Below are 14218 nucleotides of genomic sequence, written 5' to 3'. Positions count from 1 at the left end.
TTTAAAAGTCATGGTAGGGGCAGTGGAATAATCAGTCGAAGAAGATGATCACCTAATAGTTTATGGAACATATGATTAATTCTTAAAAGTGATTCCTCATATATACCCTTATTTCTTTAAAAACCCGTCACATTAAAAATTGGGAAGGAAGCCTTCAACCAGGCTCTTCACTTCTCGATGTTGGTAAGTATAAAGCTTCCACATCAGATAACACTAAAAAATCGTCGATGCTTTCAACGGTCGGAGAAGGATCACAGATAGATAAATGTTTATCGTGACGTCTCACGGCTCACTGTGCACTCAGTTTTACGCAGATTTTAATTGACTTTTTGATGGGTTGAAACTCATCTTTTAAAATCGAGGCGGGTATCACTATAAGAGTTTTTGAAGCTAGATTCGACTTGATCAGTAATTCGATTTTTTTGAACCAATCAAAATCCCCAACCAACATAAAAAACGATAAAAGATATCCTAAATGTTGATGATTCTGGGTTTGGTTTATCAATGATTGCGCTTCCGATTCGAGTTAGACGTACATAAATCGTCTGCCGACGCAGCCCAGAAGCTTAACAGGATAAAGAAGCGCCGAGTAAGAGATTTGGAATATGATTTTTTTTCCACTGCACAAAGGGAAAGACTGCGAAGTTTTAAAATGGTCAAGTTTGGACTAACAGATCGGTTTCATGTTTGGATTCGATGGAACAGAGAGGAGATCTTGGGGTTCAAGATGGGTTTGTTTAAGAGGTTTGAAGTTTATTTGTTGAGACTTTCTTTACCTAAAAACTCCCAAAGTAACACTATCAAGATTTTACCTTACATTCCCCAGTACATCCACACTTTTTCCGTACAACTAGTAAAAAGGAGTATCAGATCAAGATGAGATCACAACTAAAACTTCATGTTAAACTTTCATTTATGATTATACTTGGTTTAGTTGGATCACTTTCAACTGAAGTATATGGTACCACTTTAATCAAAAGAATGGAAGCCAGTTCTAGTAAAGAAGTGTTAAAGTTTGAAGACTTGACTCTTGGATCTGAAAGAGCATTAAAGAATGATCTGGGGGATCAAAGGGTTATGAAGTCTGATGAAGTTGAGGATTATGGAAGACCAAAATTGATGAAAGGTACTTCATCATTCTTTTAAAATATAACTCATATTCAAAGAAACTTATAGTCTTGTTGTTTTTTTTTTCGTAAAGATGATTTTGTTGAAGTTAAAATTTCGAATCCAACTTCAAATTTACCTCATATTACTCATCTTCAAACCATTGTAAAAGGAAACAAAATCGAATCTAAAAAAGTTAAATGGGATCAAGGCAATGGAAAAGGTCAAGGGTTTTGGGAATTGTAAGTCTGAATTTCTTCATTCATAAATTATCCTTTTTCTTCTTACTTAATCTTTTAATCGGGGGTTCTTGTGATTAGTTATGAAAAAGTTGGAAATCATCGTGAAAAACTCAGAAGTAAGTTGTTGTTGTCTACATCCAGACCACAAATCTGCTTCAAAGCTATCAATATTGATTATAAAAATGACTTGTTGGTTTTGTACATAGGTGCCCAAGGATTAGTTAAAGTAGAAATCAAAGGAGAAGATCCTTATTATCCAATCATGATTAAGTATCAAGTACCACAAAACCAATGGGTTGTTCAAGTTCCAGAAATCCTTCATGATGAGAACCAAGATTCATGGAGTTCACTCCAAAAGTAAGTAAAAAAAATCATCATCGTCATAAGACTTGATCTAGATAATCAATTTGTTGAATGTGTTCTTGGTATTCAAGGTTCTTTGATCAAGGGAAATATACAGCTGAACATAAGATGGAACTCTTGTTTCAAGGAGGTTTAGAAGGAGTAAGTTTCTTACCTTCAACTTGTATAAAAACATTTTTTTTCGTTGGATTGATCATTTGGTATTTTTATTATTATTGTAGATTGATCCAGGAGCCACAAGTTCAACATCTAAGTTTTTTCTTGCTAAACTCACTGCACCAAAAGGATACAAACTCAATATACCAACAGGTAAGTTTTCCATCCCAATTTCTTCTTCACAATCATAAAGCCTAACCAAACTTTTCTGTCATTTGAAGAGGAACATGCCAGTATTATTAAAATTCCAGTAGCTGAACTAAGTGAAACCATTCAACATTTTGAAAAAAATCAAGTTGTGGTACATGTTGGTTTATCACATTTAGTTGCAGGAATTTCATGGAATTCAATTAGGTTTGGATCTGAACCAAGAAGAAAAATTAGTGAAAGTTTAATGAAATCATTAGAAACTTTAAAACCTCTTAGACCAATTACTTCATTCCAAGATTTCAATCAAGTATCTAATAAGAAATGTAAGTGAGTTTTTCTAAAAGAATACTTTTTTTTGTTACCTCAGTTTTAGGAGTTTGATTTGTTTCTGTTGTTACTATTCACTGACTTGTTAAATTGGTTTGAACAACTTCATACTATGACCACTGGGCTTTCCTGAACACTTTCATGTTTTTTTTGGATCTTAGTTTCAGAAATGAAAAACATATACTCGGATGAAAACTTACCACATATTACTCAGATCAGAACATTAAATCCAAGTAAATTTTTATCAACTCTAGAAGCTGAATGGAAGTCTGGAGAGAAAATAAATCATGAGGTATTGTGAGTCAAATAGAAACTCTAATGTGTTACTTCTTCAGTTATTTATTTTCATGATTTTTTTTCAAAAATAGTGTACAGAGGCCCAGGAAAGATAATATTGGAATAGACAGTAAGGTTTCTATAGTAATGATCTGATGATTAATCAAAAGCTAATCTTCTAAATAATGATCAATTCTTAGGTGTTTCAGGTTTAGTAGAAATTGAAATCAAAGGAGAAAAACCTTATATTCCACTCTTGATCCAATACAGAGTACCTCTAAACAAATGGATTCTTGAAACACCTGCAGGACTTCGTGATGAAGGTGAAAGTCCCTTAGGAGCCTTTCAAAGAGAGTAAGTCATGAAATCAAATCAAATCATGAATGAATGATTTGAAAATTGAGTGATTTTTTTTGGATGGTTTGGGTAGGTTTCTTGAAGAAGTTGGAGATCAGATGGGTGAACATCATGAAGGTAGTTTAAAAAGTTTGTATGGCTCTGAGATTTTACATCAAAGTGGAATTCAGGCTGTAAGTTTAGTTTTTTAATGGATCATGAAATCTTTTGGTCTGTTGATCTGATTCTCTCTTTCTTGTTCTTTTTATAGAAAGATCCAAGTTCAAGTAGAGCAACTGCTCAATTCTTTATTGGAAAAGTTAAAGCACCAAATGTATATAAAACAAAAGAAACCAAACATGAAGCCAGTAAGTAAACTCCTTATTTTTCTTCAAGAAGTCTTATCAAAAGATCAAATACTTCTTTTGTTAATGATAATTTGATTGACTTGATGAAATGATGTTTGATTAGGTGAAAATATCAAAGTGATCAAAGTTCCAAGTGATTTATTAAACACAGTCATAGATTATTGGAAAGAAAATGATCAAATCATTGAAGCTGGTTTAAGTCAATTTAGGATTGGAATGTATTTAAATTCAAAGCATAAAGAACAAGAATTAAAGTCAATTGAAAGATTGAAACATGAGAATCCTGAACTCTTAAATCAACTTGAGAACATCTTGTTAGGTATAAATCCTCCTTATAAATCACGTTTGTAAGAATGTACATATGAGAATGTGATGAAATATTTTTTTGCTTTGGTTTTTTTGCAAAGGAAAGGTTGTAGATATATGGGAGCATTTGTTGTCAATTTATGGGTTTGAAATCGGATTGTTTCTCATATCATTATCATTCTAGAAAGTACAAAGAGTGATGTTAGAATCAAAGAAAGGATGAGTAGCTTTGTAAAGATCTCCGGTCACAACTTCAACCTTGCCGCTCGGAAACCTTGACCGCAATTTCGCGCCATCTCGAGTCATGGGCAGTGATGTGGACAAAAGTGGGCAAGTCATTTAATAAGATTTTCAAATGTGGAGATCTCAAAATATCAAATTGGATGATTTCTATTCAGAATCTTCTCAATTCATCATCAGACATACTCATATTCACAGATCCAGTTCAAATTGAAATTAATAAACTTTGAACTATGTAGAGATTCATGGTTGATTAAATATTTCTATAAAGTTGATGATCTGTTTGGATGAAGAACCAATTTGTTTTCTTCAACCGTTAAACCTCACTCTTAATCCAACTCATCAAAGAAAGAAAAAAACCAACACACCAACCAGAAAACTAGACTTAACCTTTCTCAATGTTTTCTTCATTTAAACCAAATGATAATCACAGGTAAAACCAAAGTTAACCATTCAGATTTTGAAACATATTAACAAGCTACTCATTTCAACTAACTACCTTTTTCTTTTCTTTTCTTTGATTTGAACTTTGATTTGATAGCTATAAATCACTCTCACCATGGGCATTTACAATCTCAACAATCTTAATCACCATCATTTTAATCACAAGAACCTTCATTTCAAACTTTTCAATTCCAATCACTTCAACAAGTTCTTCATCATCATCACCATCACCATCATTCTTTAACACCAACTTATTTCAAAACGCACTAAAATCCAACCCACAACCCATCCATTCCAATGTCAATACGTTAAATCAACTAACCGATCAATTACCATTCTTTAGTTCAATCCGAGTAGTTTCATTAAAATCAAGAACAGATCGAAGAAATCATATGAAAAAATTAAATTCATTTTTAGATTTAAAGATTAAATTTTCAGATGCGATTTTATATAATGATTCAAGAGTGAATGAGATTGTAAATCGAGTTGGAAATCAAACTAAAGCAGATAAAAAGATGGCAGAGGTTGGTCATGTGGCTTGTAGAATGTCTCATCGGATGGCTATTCAAGCTGCTGAAGATGATCATGATGAATTTACTTTAATCTTAGAAGGTTCTTCATCCCCCTTTTTCCCCAAACCCCATCCTCTTTATTCTACTTCTTATGGTTTATTGATCTTTATGGTTTTCTTTTTTTGGGTTCGGTTGGGGGTTTCCTTGCAGATGATGTGGATATCGAATCTGCTTTCAAATATTTATCTGGAACGATCCTAAGAGATGTTCCAAAAGATTGGGATATGATATTTTTTGGTCATACTGATTTTAGTGATGAATCAAGACACGGAAGGGATCCAAGAACATCAAATTTCTATATCTACAAATCCATCGAACCACAAGGTAAACCTTTCAATCCATCAGATCTTTTATCCTAAAACTGATCCATCCTACAATTGTTGAAATAGGAGGACACGGATACGCACTTTCACCTAAAGGACGCAAACTAATCTTAGATTTGTTATCAAATAAACGTCCCGAATTGTATGAAACAGATGAAGGACAACCGATTGATGAAATCTTTATGTATTTAGCAAGGTTACATAAAGCTAATTTGTTTTCAATCATACCGGATCTCATCATTCAAAAATCTTTGTTTAAATCAGATATCTTTAATACTTCGGCTGGGTTTAAGGATGGAATGCATGATAAAGTTTTATTGGATTCGGCTTTAGATCGGATTCGTTTACTTGATAATCGGCTTAATCTTACTACTCTTCATCCTTGAATTCCGTTTTTCTTTCTTTTTAGCGTTTTGGTTTTGGTTTTGGTTTTGGTTTTCGAATGGGGTTTCTTTTTTTTGATTAATTCTCATTTCTTTTGGATTTGGTTTGCTTACAAATCCAAATCCCTTCCTTCTTTGATTTCATCTCTCTCTCTCTCTCGCTTGCTTGCTCTTGTATTCTAAGACCTTCATTCCTCAAACCTTTCTTCTTTCTCTTTTTCTTTCTTTTCACTTTTTTGAATATTAAATTTAGGAAGGAATCTTTTTTATATATTGTTTTTTTAAATTTGCAATGTGATTTTTTTTTTGAAAAGAACAATTAAAGTACAACACGAAAACATTTTGAAATCATCTTGCGGGTTTTGTTTTAGAAACTTAACATCAATTCATTTTGAAAGATTCAAGATGAAGCTTGAGCTTGAGTTTTCTTCAAACTTCAAACGGTTTGCAGGTGCAGATTCTGCATGAGTTTCTATCAGTCTCAACTCTCACCATGTCTGTGTGTGACACTGACAGGTACAGTGTCATAAGATCTACTTCTTACTATATTTAAATATATTCTGCACTAATTTCTATCAACATAGATACAAATATAAGATAATAAAAACAGTTTTCTCTCTCTTTCCAAAGAAAACAAAAGATGATGTTATCACTACATACGTATTGCTGAAAGAATAAGAACTAGAGAGATTTGATAAGTAAAAGAGAAATCGAAGGGCAAAACTGCTTTACTATTCAGTCACATAATCCCCTGATATACATCAAAAACGCGTGAAGGAAAGTAAAGACACACGTAGCCAGAAGTCAAAGTGAAAATGATCCAACATAATCATACGCTAATCGATTCCTTTACCTCTCCACGGTAATCTCCTGTACTGTCCTCAATCCAGAGACCTTTATGATGTTCTGATCTTTTGCAAGAGTCATCAACACATTCAGAGGCACTTGTCTACTGTTGCCATCTTCTTTGAGAGTCATTTTACCATGAACTCCAAGCTTGGCAACTTTTGCCGAGGGTGTCCAGCACCTCACTGAATTGTTTTTTTGTAGGTTGGATTTTAGGTATTTGTATTGAGAAAGATGAGTGGAAAAAGTCAAAAATCATTCCAAGTAGTTGACTTTATTGTGGATGTTCCAAGGCACAGATGAAAAGTATTGAACTTACCAGTATTGATGGTTGTGTCGTAGGTGTTCCCCTTGGTATGTAGCACGTCTTCCATAAGACCAGCGATTTCTTATTGGTCATAAAATAAAAAGTTAACTTGATGTCAGAAAACTATAGATGCCACTCTGTTAATAATGTTATAACCATCTGGAGTGGAAGTGGATTTACGTGTTCCCATGAGATGATGTTGGAAAATAAAAAACTGGGCATTCGAGTAATCGTGGATCTGACTGACTAAATCGTCTATATTTTTTTCATCAAAGCTTGTAAAAAATCTTCCAACAGTCTCTTCGATTTCGTCTTTATTCCATGCTACAATAAGGAAGAGTAGTCAACCTATGAGTTTGGAACAATTTAATGCAATAGCGACTCACAAAATCTTTCAAACTCCTTCACTGGGTCTCTTCCCAAGAAATTTTCCCCTTCTAAAAGAAATAGTCCTCAAGTTATGCGTCTGTCTGTGGCAACAGCGTCTATTTGATTGAAATAGATACTCACTACCTTGCCCAATCAGAGCATGTTCAAACTGGTAGTAGTTACCCCAACGGAATGCCTGGGTCAAAAAAGGAGATGCGACGAAAAAAATAGCAAGAACTGTGATAGTTGATAGTCCAAAGATTCGGGTCATGATTCTCTTAGCCTAGGTAATACTAATGATGAGATCTCTATGTACATACACAAAGATTGATCACGGATGATTATTTATATTCAAGAGCAAAGTGAATCACCAATTACTTGATACTGCAAAAAGACCTGACGAGTTGGAGCCATGCTTCAGACTCCGAGTCAACTGGTGGCAGTGAACTCAAGCATCTATCAAGGTTTTGAGATGATAAATTTTACGTACGACTCACTGAGCTGAATACATTCAGACTACAATTTCGAAAACAGCTACAAGTCTCAGTTATGTGGAAATTCAAAATTGTCAAGTGAGAAGGCGAACAGAGATTTGTTTTTTTAAAAGAAATGTAGGGTCAACTTGCCTTATATATAATTCTTATCAGTCAGTTTAACTTTCATACAAGTCGAAAACAAGATTCAGCTTACGCTCATCACTTGTGTTGAAGTAATTCACCATTTAATTCATACTGGGAAGAACCATCAGGAGTTACAGCCGTGCTCCAGACTTGACCGAGTATGGAGCACTCAACAATCTATCAACTTTAAGAGATAATATTCGACTCACTGCGCTGAATCCCCTCAGGCTGCGATCTCTATCAAACCACCTACGGTGCATGTCTCATTCATGTAGATATCCAAGCTCGCTAAGTTGTGTTTGAACAAGAAGGCGCGAACATCAATATGTTCTGCAAAAAAAAAGTAGGGTCAACTGGCCTTACATCGTATCATCCAGTTTCATACAAGTGAAAAACAAGACTCAGCTCACGTCCATCATCTGCCTTGGCAAGCCTTTCAAGATAACTACTGATCACGTAACATCTTCAACACCGAAGAATTGATCAAATTGTATTTTACAGCTCACGCTTTACGCTGCATATATTTTGAAAGTGTGTAAAGCGTAAAGTTTAACTGTATACTCACAATTTTCAATTTGAAGCTTGTTCGAATCGAGCACAAGAATTCGTAGTTTGAAATATAGGGAGGTAAGTTTTATTCCACTTCTCTTCGAAACGAGTTTTGTGACCCATTTTTTATGCTCAATGTGGTGCGTTAGAAAAACGACGTCAAATTGAGATAAAAGCAAACTGGAACTTGAATTTTACAATCAATAAGCAGGATCTTAAGGCTTCGAAATCTGAGTTGACTAATCATTCTTCAGTAGCTTGTGTCTTGGTCATCTCTTTTATATCAATACCTTTTCTTGTTTTCAGGTTCAAAACATGTTTGGAAAAATAGATCGAGTGGGTGTAATTGATTATTTGCAAACATTCCTGTAAAATTTGATTGCAATGCAGTTTGGAAGGTGTTTTGCCATCTTTGCCATGCTTCCTACTTCTGACATTTCACATGTAGCACGCAAACTAAGATGTTGTGTTGATTTTGTGTAAATATCACTACAATTTCCATCAGATCCATGGAACCAGAGCAGATGATCTATGAGAGCATAAAGCCATTCAAGGATAGAATTCATCCAGAAATGGTTTGCTAGAGGCGATTTCTGTGTAGGAACATAAGGTTGATAAGTGATTACAGGATTACAATCCATTCCAGTGGATCCTATGGGTTGTCCTACTGTCTTTGTAGAAAGAAGTGTAGTTGTGGTGTCAGGTGGTCAACCATCATCAGGAGTTTCATGTCATTTTTTCAGATTTTTTGACCATTCAAAGGTTAGTGACACATTTTTGTAGGTCCTAGAGAGACAACCATATTCAACCAGAATTTGAGCCATAAAGTCTATGTAATTTTCTTCAAGAAACTTCACCAGTGCAAGCAATTGTACTAAGCCAACCTGAATGGTACAATTCCCTTTACTGTAAATTTTTGAAGTATGATTTCAAGGAAAAGAAAAAGTTGGTTAAAAAGGAAACCTCAAACTTTGAAGAGCAGCAGAAGAGCTTGAAATATCATATAGTACACTCAATTCATAGACTCTTGAGAATTAGTTGTGGCAGGAAGATTATAATCATCCAATCCATCATCACTGATTTGAGGTTTTTGTTCAGGAAAAATCCAACCCGCCAAGCACCAAAGCCAATCATAACATCTCTATACCGTCAAACATGATAATTTCAAGCTCAGAAAGAAAAAAATTGATGGTAATCTACATATGGCCATTGTTCCCTCATTAAATCCTCATACCTATCTATTAGTCAAGACCGGCTGCCATGGGCATCCTGTGCTTATCATTCACATCTCTCAAAGCTATCAAGCCCAATATATTTTAATTCCATATCCAGTCTTACAAGGTTGTAGAACCTCAGAATATATTTTATCCTCTGTTATATGACTTGGCACCTGTGGCACCTTCATCACTTGGACCTACTCAAATCATAGGGTGTACCCTACCATTGGAAGCCCTCTGTTACTTCCAATGCAGATTAGATCAACCTGCTGTTTGGTTTGTACACCCATATATATCATTTTAACCAATTCCAAAGTACAAAATTATCAGAGTACTGTCTATAGCCTCATGAACTCCATATACACATTTAAAAAAACTTGGTGTCAAAAGTTCTCAAAATTTTCAACTTACTACAATCCAGAGAATACACACAGTGCCCATGGGCAGGGCCCCCACTGTTAGAGGACCTCTGCTTAGGGATTCTGTGTCAGTCTTGTGTCAGGTTTGTCTCAGGTTTGTGTCTGAATAGTAGGAATTACCTCACAAAGTCAAATCAGTAGAGTACCCAAAGCCTAAATGACTGTGATCATGAAAAAGCACAGACCAAGTTACCTCCAAAACCTTGTTCAAAAAACTTGAGGGCATCCCATTCTTCAATCAAGATTGGTATGTGATGGTAGTATTGTGTCTGATAATTAGATGTCAAAACTACATTGAACTCTTGGGATTGATCAAAGTCAATTCAGAAATATAAGTAAGAAAGTTTAGGAAAGGTAGGAAAACTCACATTGCAGGCTGAGGCTGAGCACAGGCGGTCAGATACATCCAAATTGATGTTCCATTGCAAACCCCAGCAAGAGATGGGCTGAGGTCTGTGATAGCCAAGTTGAGACCACCTTGCTTTGAACTCGCCTGGACTTCCCCTGCTCTGGCATAAAAAGCCATTGAATGTCTTGGCCTGATAACAGATGTGAAGTGAGAAGCAAAGAAAAAAGAAATAGACATACACACATATCACTTTAAAGGGAAACAATGTAAAGACAAAGATTGTACTTACCTTCTGGCAGCCAAGTATGATAGTGAATACAGTGGTACACATCACCATCCATATCACCTTCATACTCTTTGCCTGAATTTATTCTGCACTGATACTTTTGAGGATTAAGATTGTAGTTGTCTTCATCTGAACAGTAAATTATTTTTGTTGTTGATATCAACTGATGCAACTTGAATGATTGGAATGGGCATTGAGAAGTTGGTGGGATTTGAAGGCTTTGATTTTGATGTCTTGATACCAAGCTACTTGAAGCCTTCTGTAACAACAAGCCTTAACCTGTGAGTATAATAACATACATGAATGTGTTCAGTGTCCAAAACAACTGGTTCTTCTGCATTATAAGCTAGACCTTCTGCAAGCTGCATTGCCATTGTGTTATTGTTTGAGCTAGATTTGGTGTTTTGAACTGATTAGGAAAAGTGGAAAAGGTGATAAGAACCAAGTCAAGTCAGTATATGTATGAAATGGGTACCCAAAGGCACGACGGTACATATGTGTTCCATTAAAATCAGGTAACAAGTGAGGAGAATAAAAGACCCGGTACACGATACGGTACCGGGCCAAAAACAATACAACAGGGAGAGATAGATGTGAAAAAGTTTTCACCATTGAATTATCTCACACTCACCATTTGGTAGATCATCGCATATAGCATCAAAGTTGATAAAATAGCATAAAGAAAAATTAAAAACATTAAGATTAAAATTTTTATTTAATTTAGAGATTGAACAAAGAAGATCAAACAAAATGGCAGCTCAAGAATTCGCTAATCAGATGGATGAATTAATAGTAAGACCTAGGGAAGAAATTGAAGGAAACGACACGATCATAGATGAACGAGAACCAATTAGAGGTCGAACGAGGTCAGGAATGGTGAGACAAAGTGATAGAACAACAAACAATGATATCGAAGAGATAAAAAGACAAGAAGTTAAGAAGAAAACAGTAAGTAAGAAGAAATCAGGGAAAGGAAAAGAAGTAAGAATAGAAGATGAGGAAGAGGTAGATATTGTACTCGAACAAGGAGATGAAGATGGACCTCAAAGAGAAGAAGATGATCATGTAGAAGCACATCAAGAGGAAAGTACCGTAGGGGTATTGACAGGTAGAGGTAAGATAAAACATTCATTTACATCTCTTATATTAAATCTTCATTCGTTATCCGATAAAACCCAGATGGAGTTTCAACCTTTTCATGGAACCAATATACTAAAAGAGAATAAACCATCAAACGAAATATATCTCGTGACGAGTTCGTGTAGAGTTGAATGATGCGTGGCTGTGTTGAAGTGATAAAGAAGTGTTGAAAAGATGTGTTATCGTGTTAAAAAGATGTGTTATCAAAGAAGAAGTGTTAAAAAGGGTTAAAGAAGAAATACTAACGAACGAAATATGTCTCGTGATGAGTTAGGATAAAGTTTGAATGATGCGTGGTTGTGTTAATGTGATAGAAGATGTTAAATCAAAGAAGAAGTGTTAAAAAGAGTTAAAAAGACGTGTTATAGAAAAGAAGTGTTAAAAGGAAATGTTATGGATATTGAATCCTAATAAAAATAAGGAAGAGACGTGTTAAAGATGCATTTTGATTGTGTTAAAGAGAATTGATAAAGATAAAATACTTACAAGTTGTGTTTTTCTTTGGTTTTGTTTTTGATGGGACTATAATTGTATAGGAAGGATAGTGGAAGATATGACTGAATCGCCATACGTGGAAATTTCGCATCAAAAGTGGATTCACAACATAAAGACAACCTTCATGAGATCAAACATAGGTCAGTATAAAATACTAGTTGATGGTTATAGAACTTGGTGTGAAGAAGAACGTACGAAGATGAGAAGAATTGAATTACAAGAGTGGAACGTGGATGAAATAGAAAATGATGTTAACGAACCAGAAGCAATTAAAACAAAAGAAATAACGAAGTCAAAAACTGAGGTCAATACGACGATGGAAGAAGGAGAAGAAGTAGGACATGCGATGACCAGTCTGTCAGAATACTTCCACAAATTAATGGTAAATAAAACTATACACGTACCAGTCTCAATTTTCTGTCCAAAGTGGTTACTATTAGATGCATCATATATGAGAACGAAAAGGGTGAAGGCAACGACTTGTGGATCAGATGCTATAATATATAATGGTTACCCGGTAGTAAATGAGTACAGATTAAGTTTTGCGGAATGGTCAGTTAGATATAATTTAATGTTGAAATATCAAGAATTAAAATATGATACGTTAGAAAGTCAAAAGCACTCACCGATAGCTCCAAGATTGGCTGCTCATCGAGATAATGTACTACAACTACAAATAGAATGTGATGGTAAATGGACACCGGCAATGAGATACGATGTAGCCCATAGAAGAAACGTTTGGGAAAATCGATTGGCGAACGGAGCAATGGCAGATGTGGGAAAGCTGAATAAGAGATTGGCAGAACAAGCAGAAAGAGACGCGAAAAATTATAAAGATTATAAGTAAGTGGAGAAAAGAAAAAAAAAAAACATAGAGAGTGACATAACCTAACGAATTGTGTTAATTGTGTGATGAAGTTATATCGATAATCCGTTTGTTATAGGAGGTCCAATGCAGAATATCAGCCCATTCGATGGATCCTATAATCCTAATTGGGATACCCCAGGAGTGACGATCGATAATCATGCGGAAATGTTGACAGGAAGAGGAGTTGCAGTATGGGGAAACCAACAGAATGGAAACCAAGGTGATACTCAAGCAAGCTCTAGTCGCGGGAAAGTATCAAAACCATACAGAGGTCAACATTTTAATCCTTATCATAGCAAAAGTTATCAAGGAAATAATCAAAATTGGGGAAATGCTTACCCTTATAATCAAAATCAAAATAACCAATTTTACCAACACAACGGTAATAATCAACAGTATAATAGGGGTAGGGGAAGAGGCGGAGCGATGAGCGTGGGAAGAGGAAGACCAGCGATAGGACAAGGGAGTTTTAATAAATCGATGGCGAGACCAGGTCAAACGAGTAATAGTAATGGAGTTGGGGGTTCTGCAACAAATGTTACTAATAATCAGTGAGTTAGATAAGAGACGTGGAACAAAATTGAACATAGGAATTGTTGACTTACAATCAAAGATATGATGTGTTGCTACAAACTTGTTTTCCTTCTCATTTATATTCCCTATATAAATCCGTCTTTCTTACTGAAATTATGAGGAAATTATGGAAAGCACTTGTGAACTAATGATTGTATGTGTCCTTTTGGTTTGAATTTAATGTACCTACGAATGATTGCTATGATGATGCAGGAAAAGAAATACATGCCAACAATTTGTACATCCAGAACCGGAAGTGACCAATTTAGAGTTGAACTTAGTAAGAGAAACTGAGACAAGTAATCCAAAAGCGATAAAAGAAAACGGAGAGATAGAAGACACGTACATAGTCAATGACCCGGATATATTGAATTATTGGCCTCAAGCAGCTAAATGTGAAATGAAATTAAAAGAGTGGGAAATCTTATTACAGGAATGCGGATTGATGGATAAATGGGAAAAGATGTGGCAAGGCATTAATGATGGATTTGATCAAGGGATACCTGAACATTACATAGAGGGTTTAAAATGGTTTACACCAGATAATCATAAGTCAGCGTGGGCAGTGCAAGATAAGATAATGAAAA

General features: G+C 35.1%; 4 protein-coding genes across 4 annotated transcripts; 3 read left to right on the top strand and 1 right to left on the bottom strand.

Annotated features, from left to right (window-relative positions):
* Positions 1-652: 652 nt before the first annotated feature.
* Positions 653-3676, top strand: MELLADRAFT_61422 (uncharacterized protein; the record flags this gene model as incomplete). The annotated part of the gene is made up of 14 exons (XM_007407518.1): positions 653-731; positions 827-1126; positions 1217-1349; positions 1428-1465; positions 1556-1706; positions 1784-1853; positions 1934-2021; positions 2090-2341; positions 2507-2642; positions 2714-2751; positions 2822-2975; positions 3052-3151; positions 3229-3325; positions 3429-3676. The coding sequence occupies 14 exons, from the start codon at positions 653-655 to the stop codon at positions 3674-3676; spliced, it is 1884 nt and encodes a 627-aa protein (XP_007407580.1).
* A 510-nt stretch (positions 3677-4186) lies between these two features.
* Positions 4187-5943, top strand: MELLADRAFT_115844 (uncharacterized protein; the record flags this gene model as incomplete). The annotated part of the gene is made up of 4 exons (XM_007407519.1): positions 4187-4304; positions 4413-4927; positions 5038-5211; positions 5277-5943. The coding sequence occupies 4 exons, from the start codon at positions 4270-4272 to the stop codon at positions 5594-5596; spliced, it is 1044 nt and encodes a 347-aa protein (XP_007407581.1).
* Positions 5944-6442: 499 nt separating this feature from the next.
* Positions 6443-7386, bottom strand: MELLADRAFT_61421 (uncharacterized protein; the record flags this gene model as incomplete). Its single annotated transcript, XM_007407463.1, has 5 exons — positions 6443-6624; positions 6759-6827; positions 6927-7070; positions 7133-7183; positions 7257-7386. 5 exons carry the CDS (start codon positions 7384-7386, stop codon positions 6443-6445), a joined length of 576 nt encoding a protein of 191 aa, XP_007407525.1.
* Positions 7387-11305: 3919 nt separating this feature from the next.
* MELLADRAFT_104478 (uncharacterized protein) lies at positions 11306-13613 on the top strand (the record flags this gene model as incomplete). The annotated part of the gene is made up of 3 exons (XM_007407520.1): positions 11306-11669; positions 12288-12330; positions 13109-13613. 3 exons carry the CDS (start codon positions 11306-11308, stop codon positions 13611-13613), a joined length of 912 nt encoding a protein of 303 aa, XP_007407582.1.
* Positions 13614-14218: the final 605 nt, after the last annotated feature.

Source organism: Melampsora larici-populina (genome assembly GCF_000204055.1).
Source record: "Melampsora larici-populina 98AG31 unplaced genomic scaffold MELLAscaffold_9, whole genome shotgun sequence".
Classification (NCBI taxonomy): Eukaryota; Fungi; Basidiomycota; class Pucciniomycetes; order Pucciniales; family Melampsoraceae; genus Melampsora; species Melampsora laricis-populina.
Note: the sequence above shows the minus strand (reverse complement) of the source record. Positions and strands in the feature narration are given on the sequence as shown.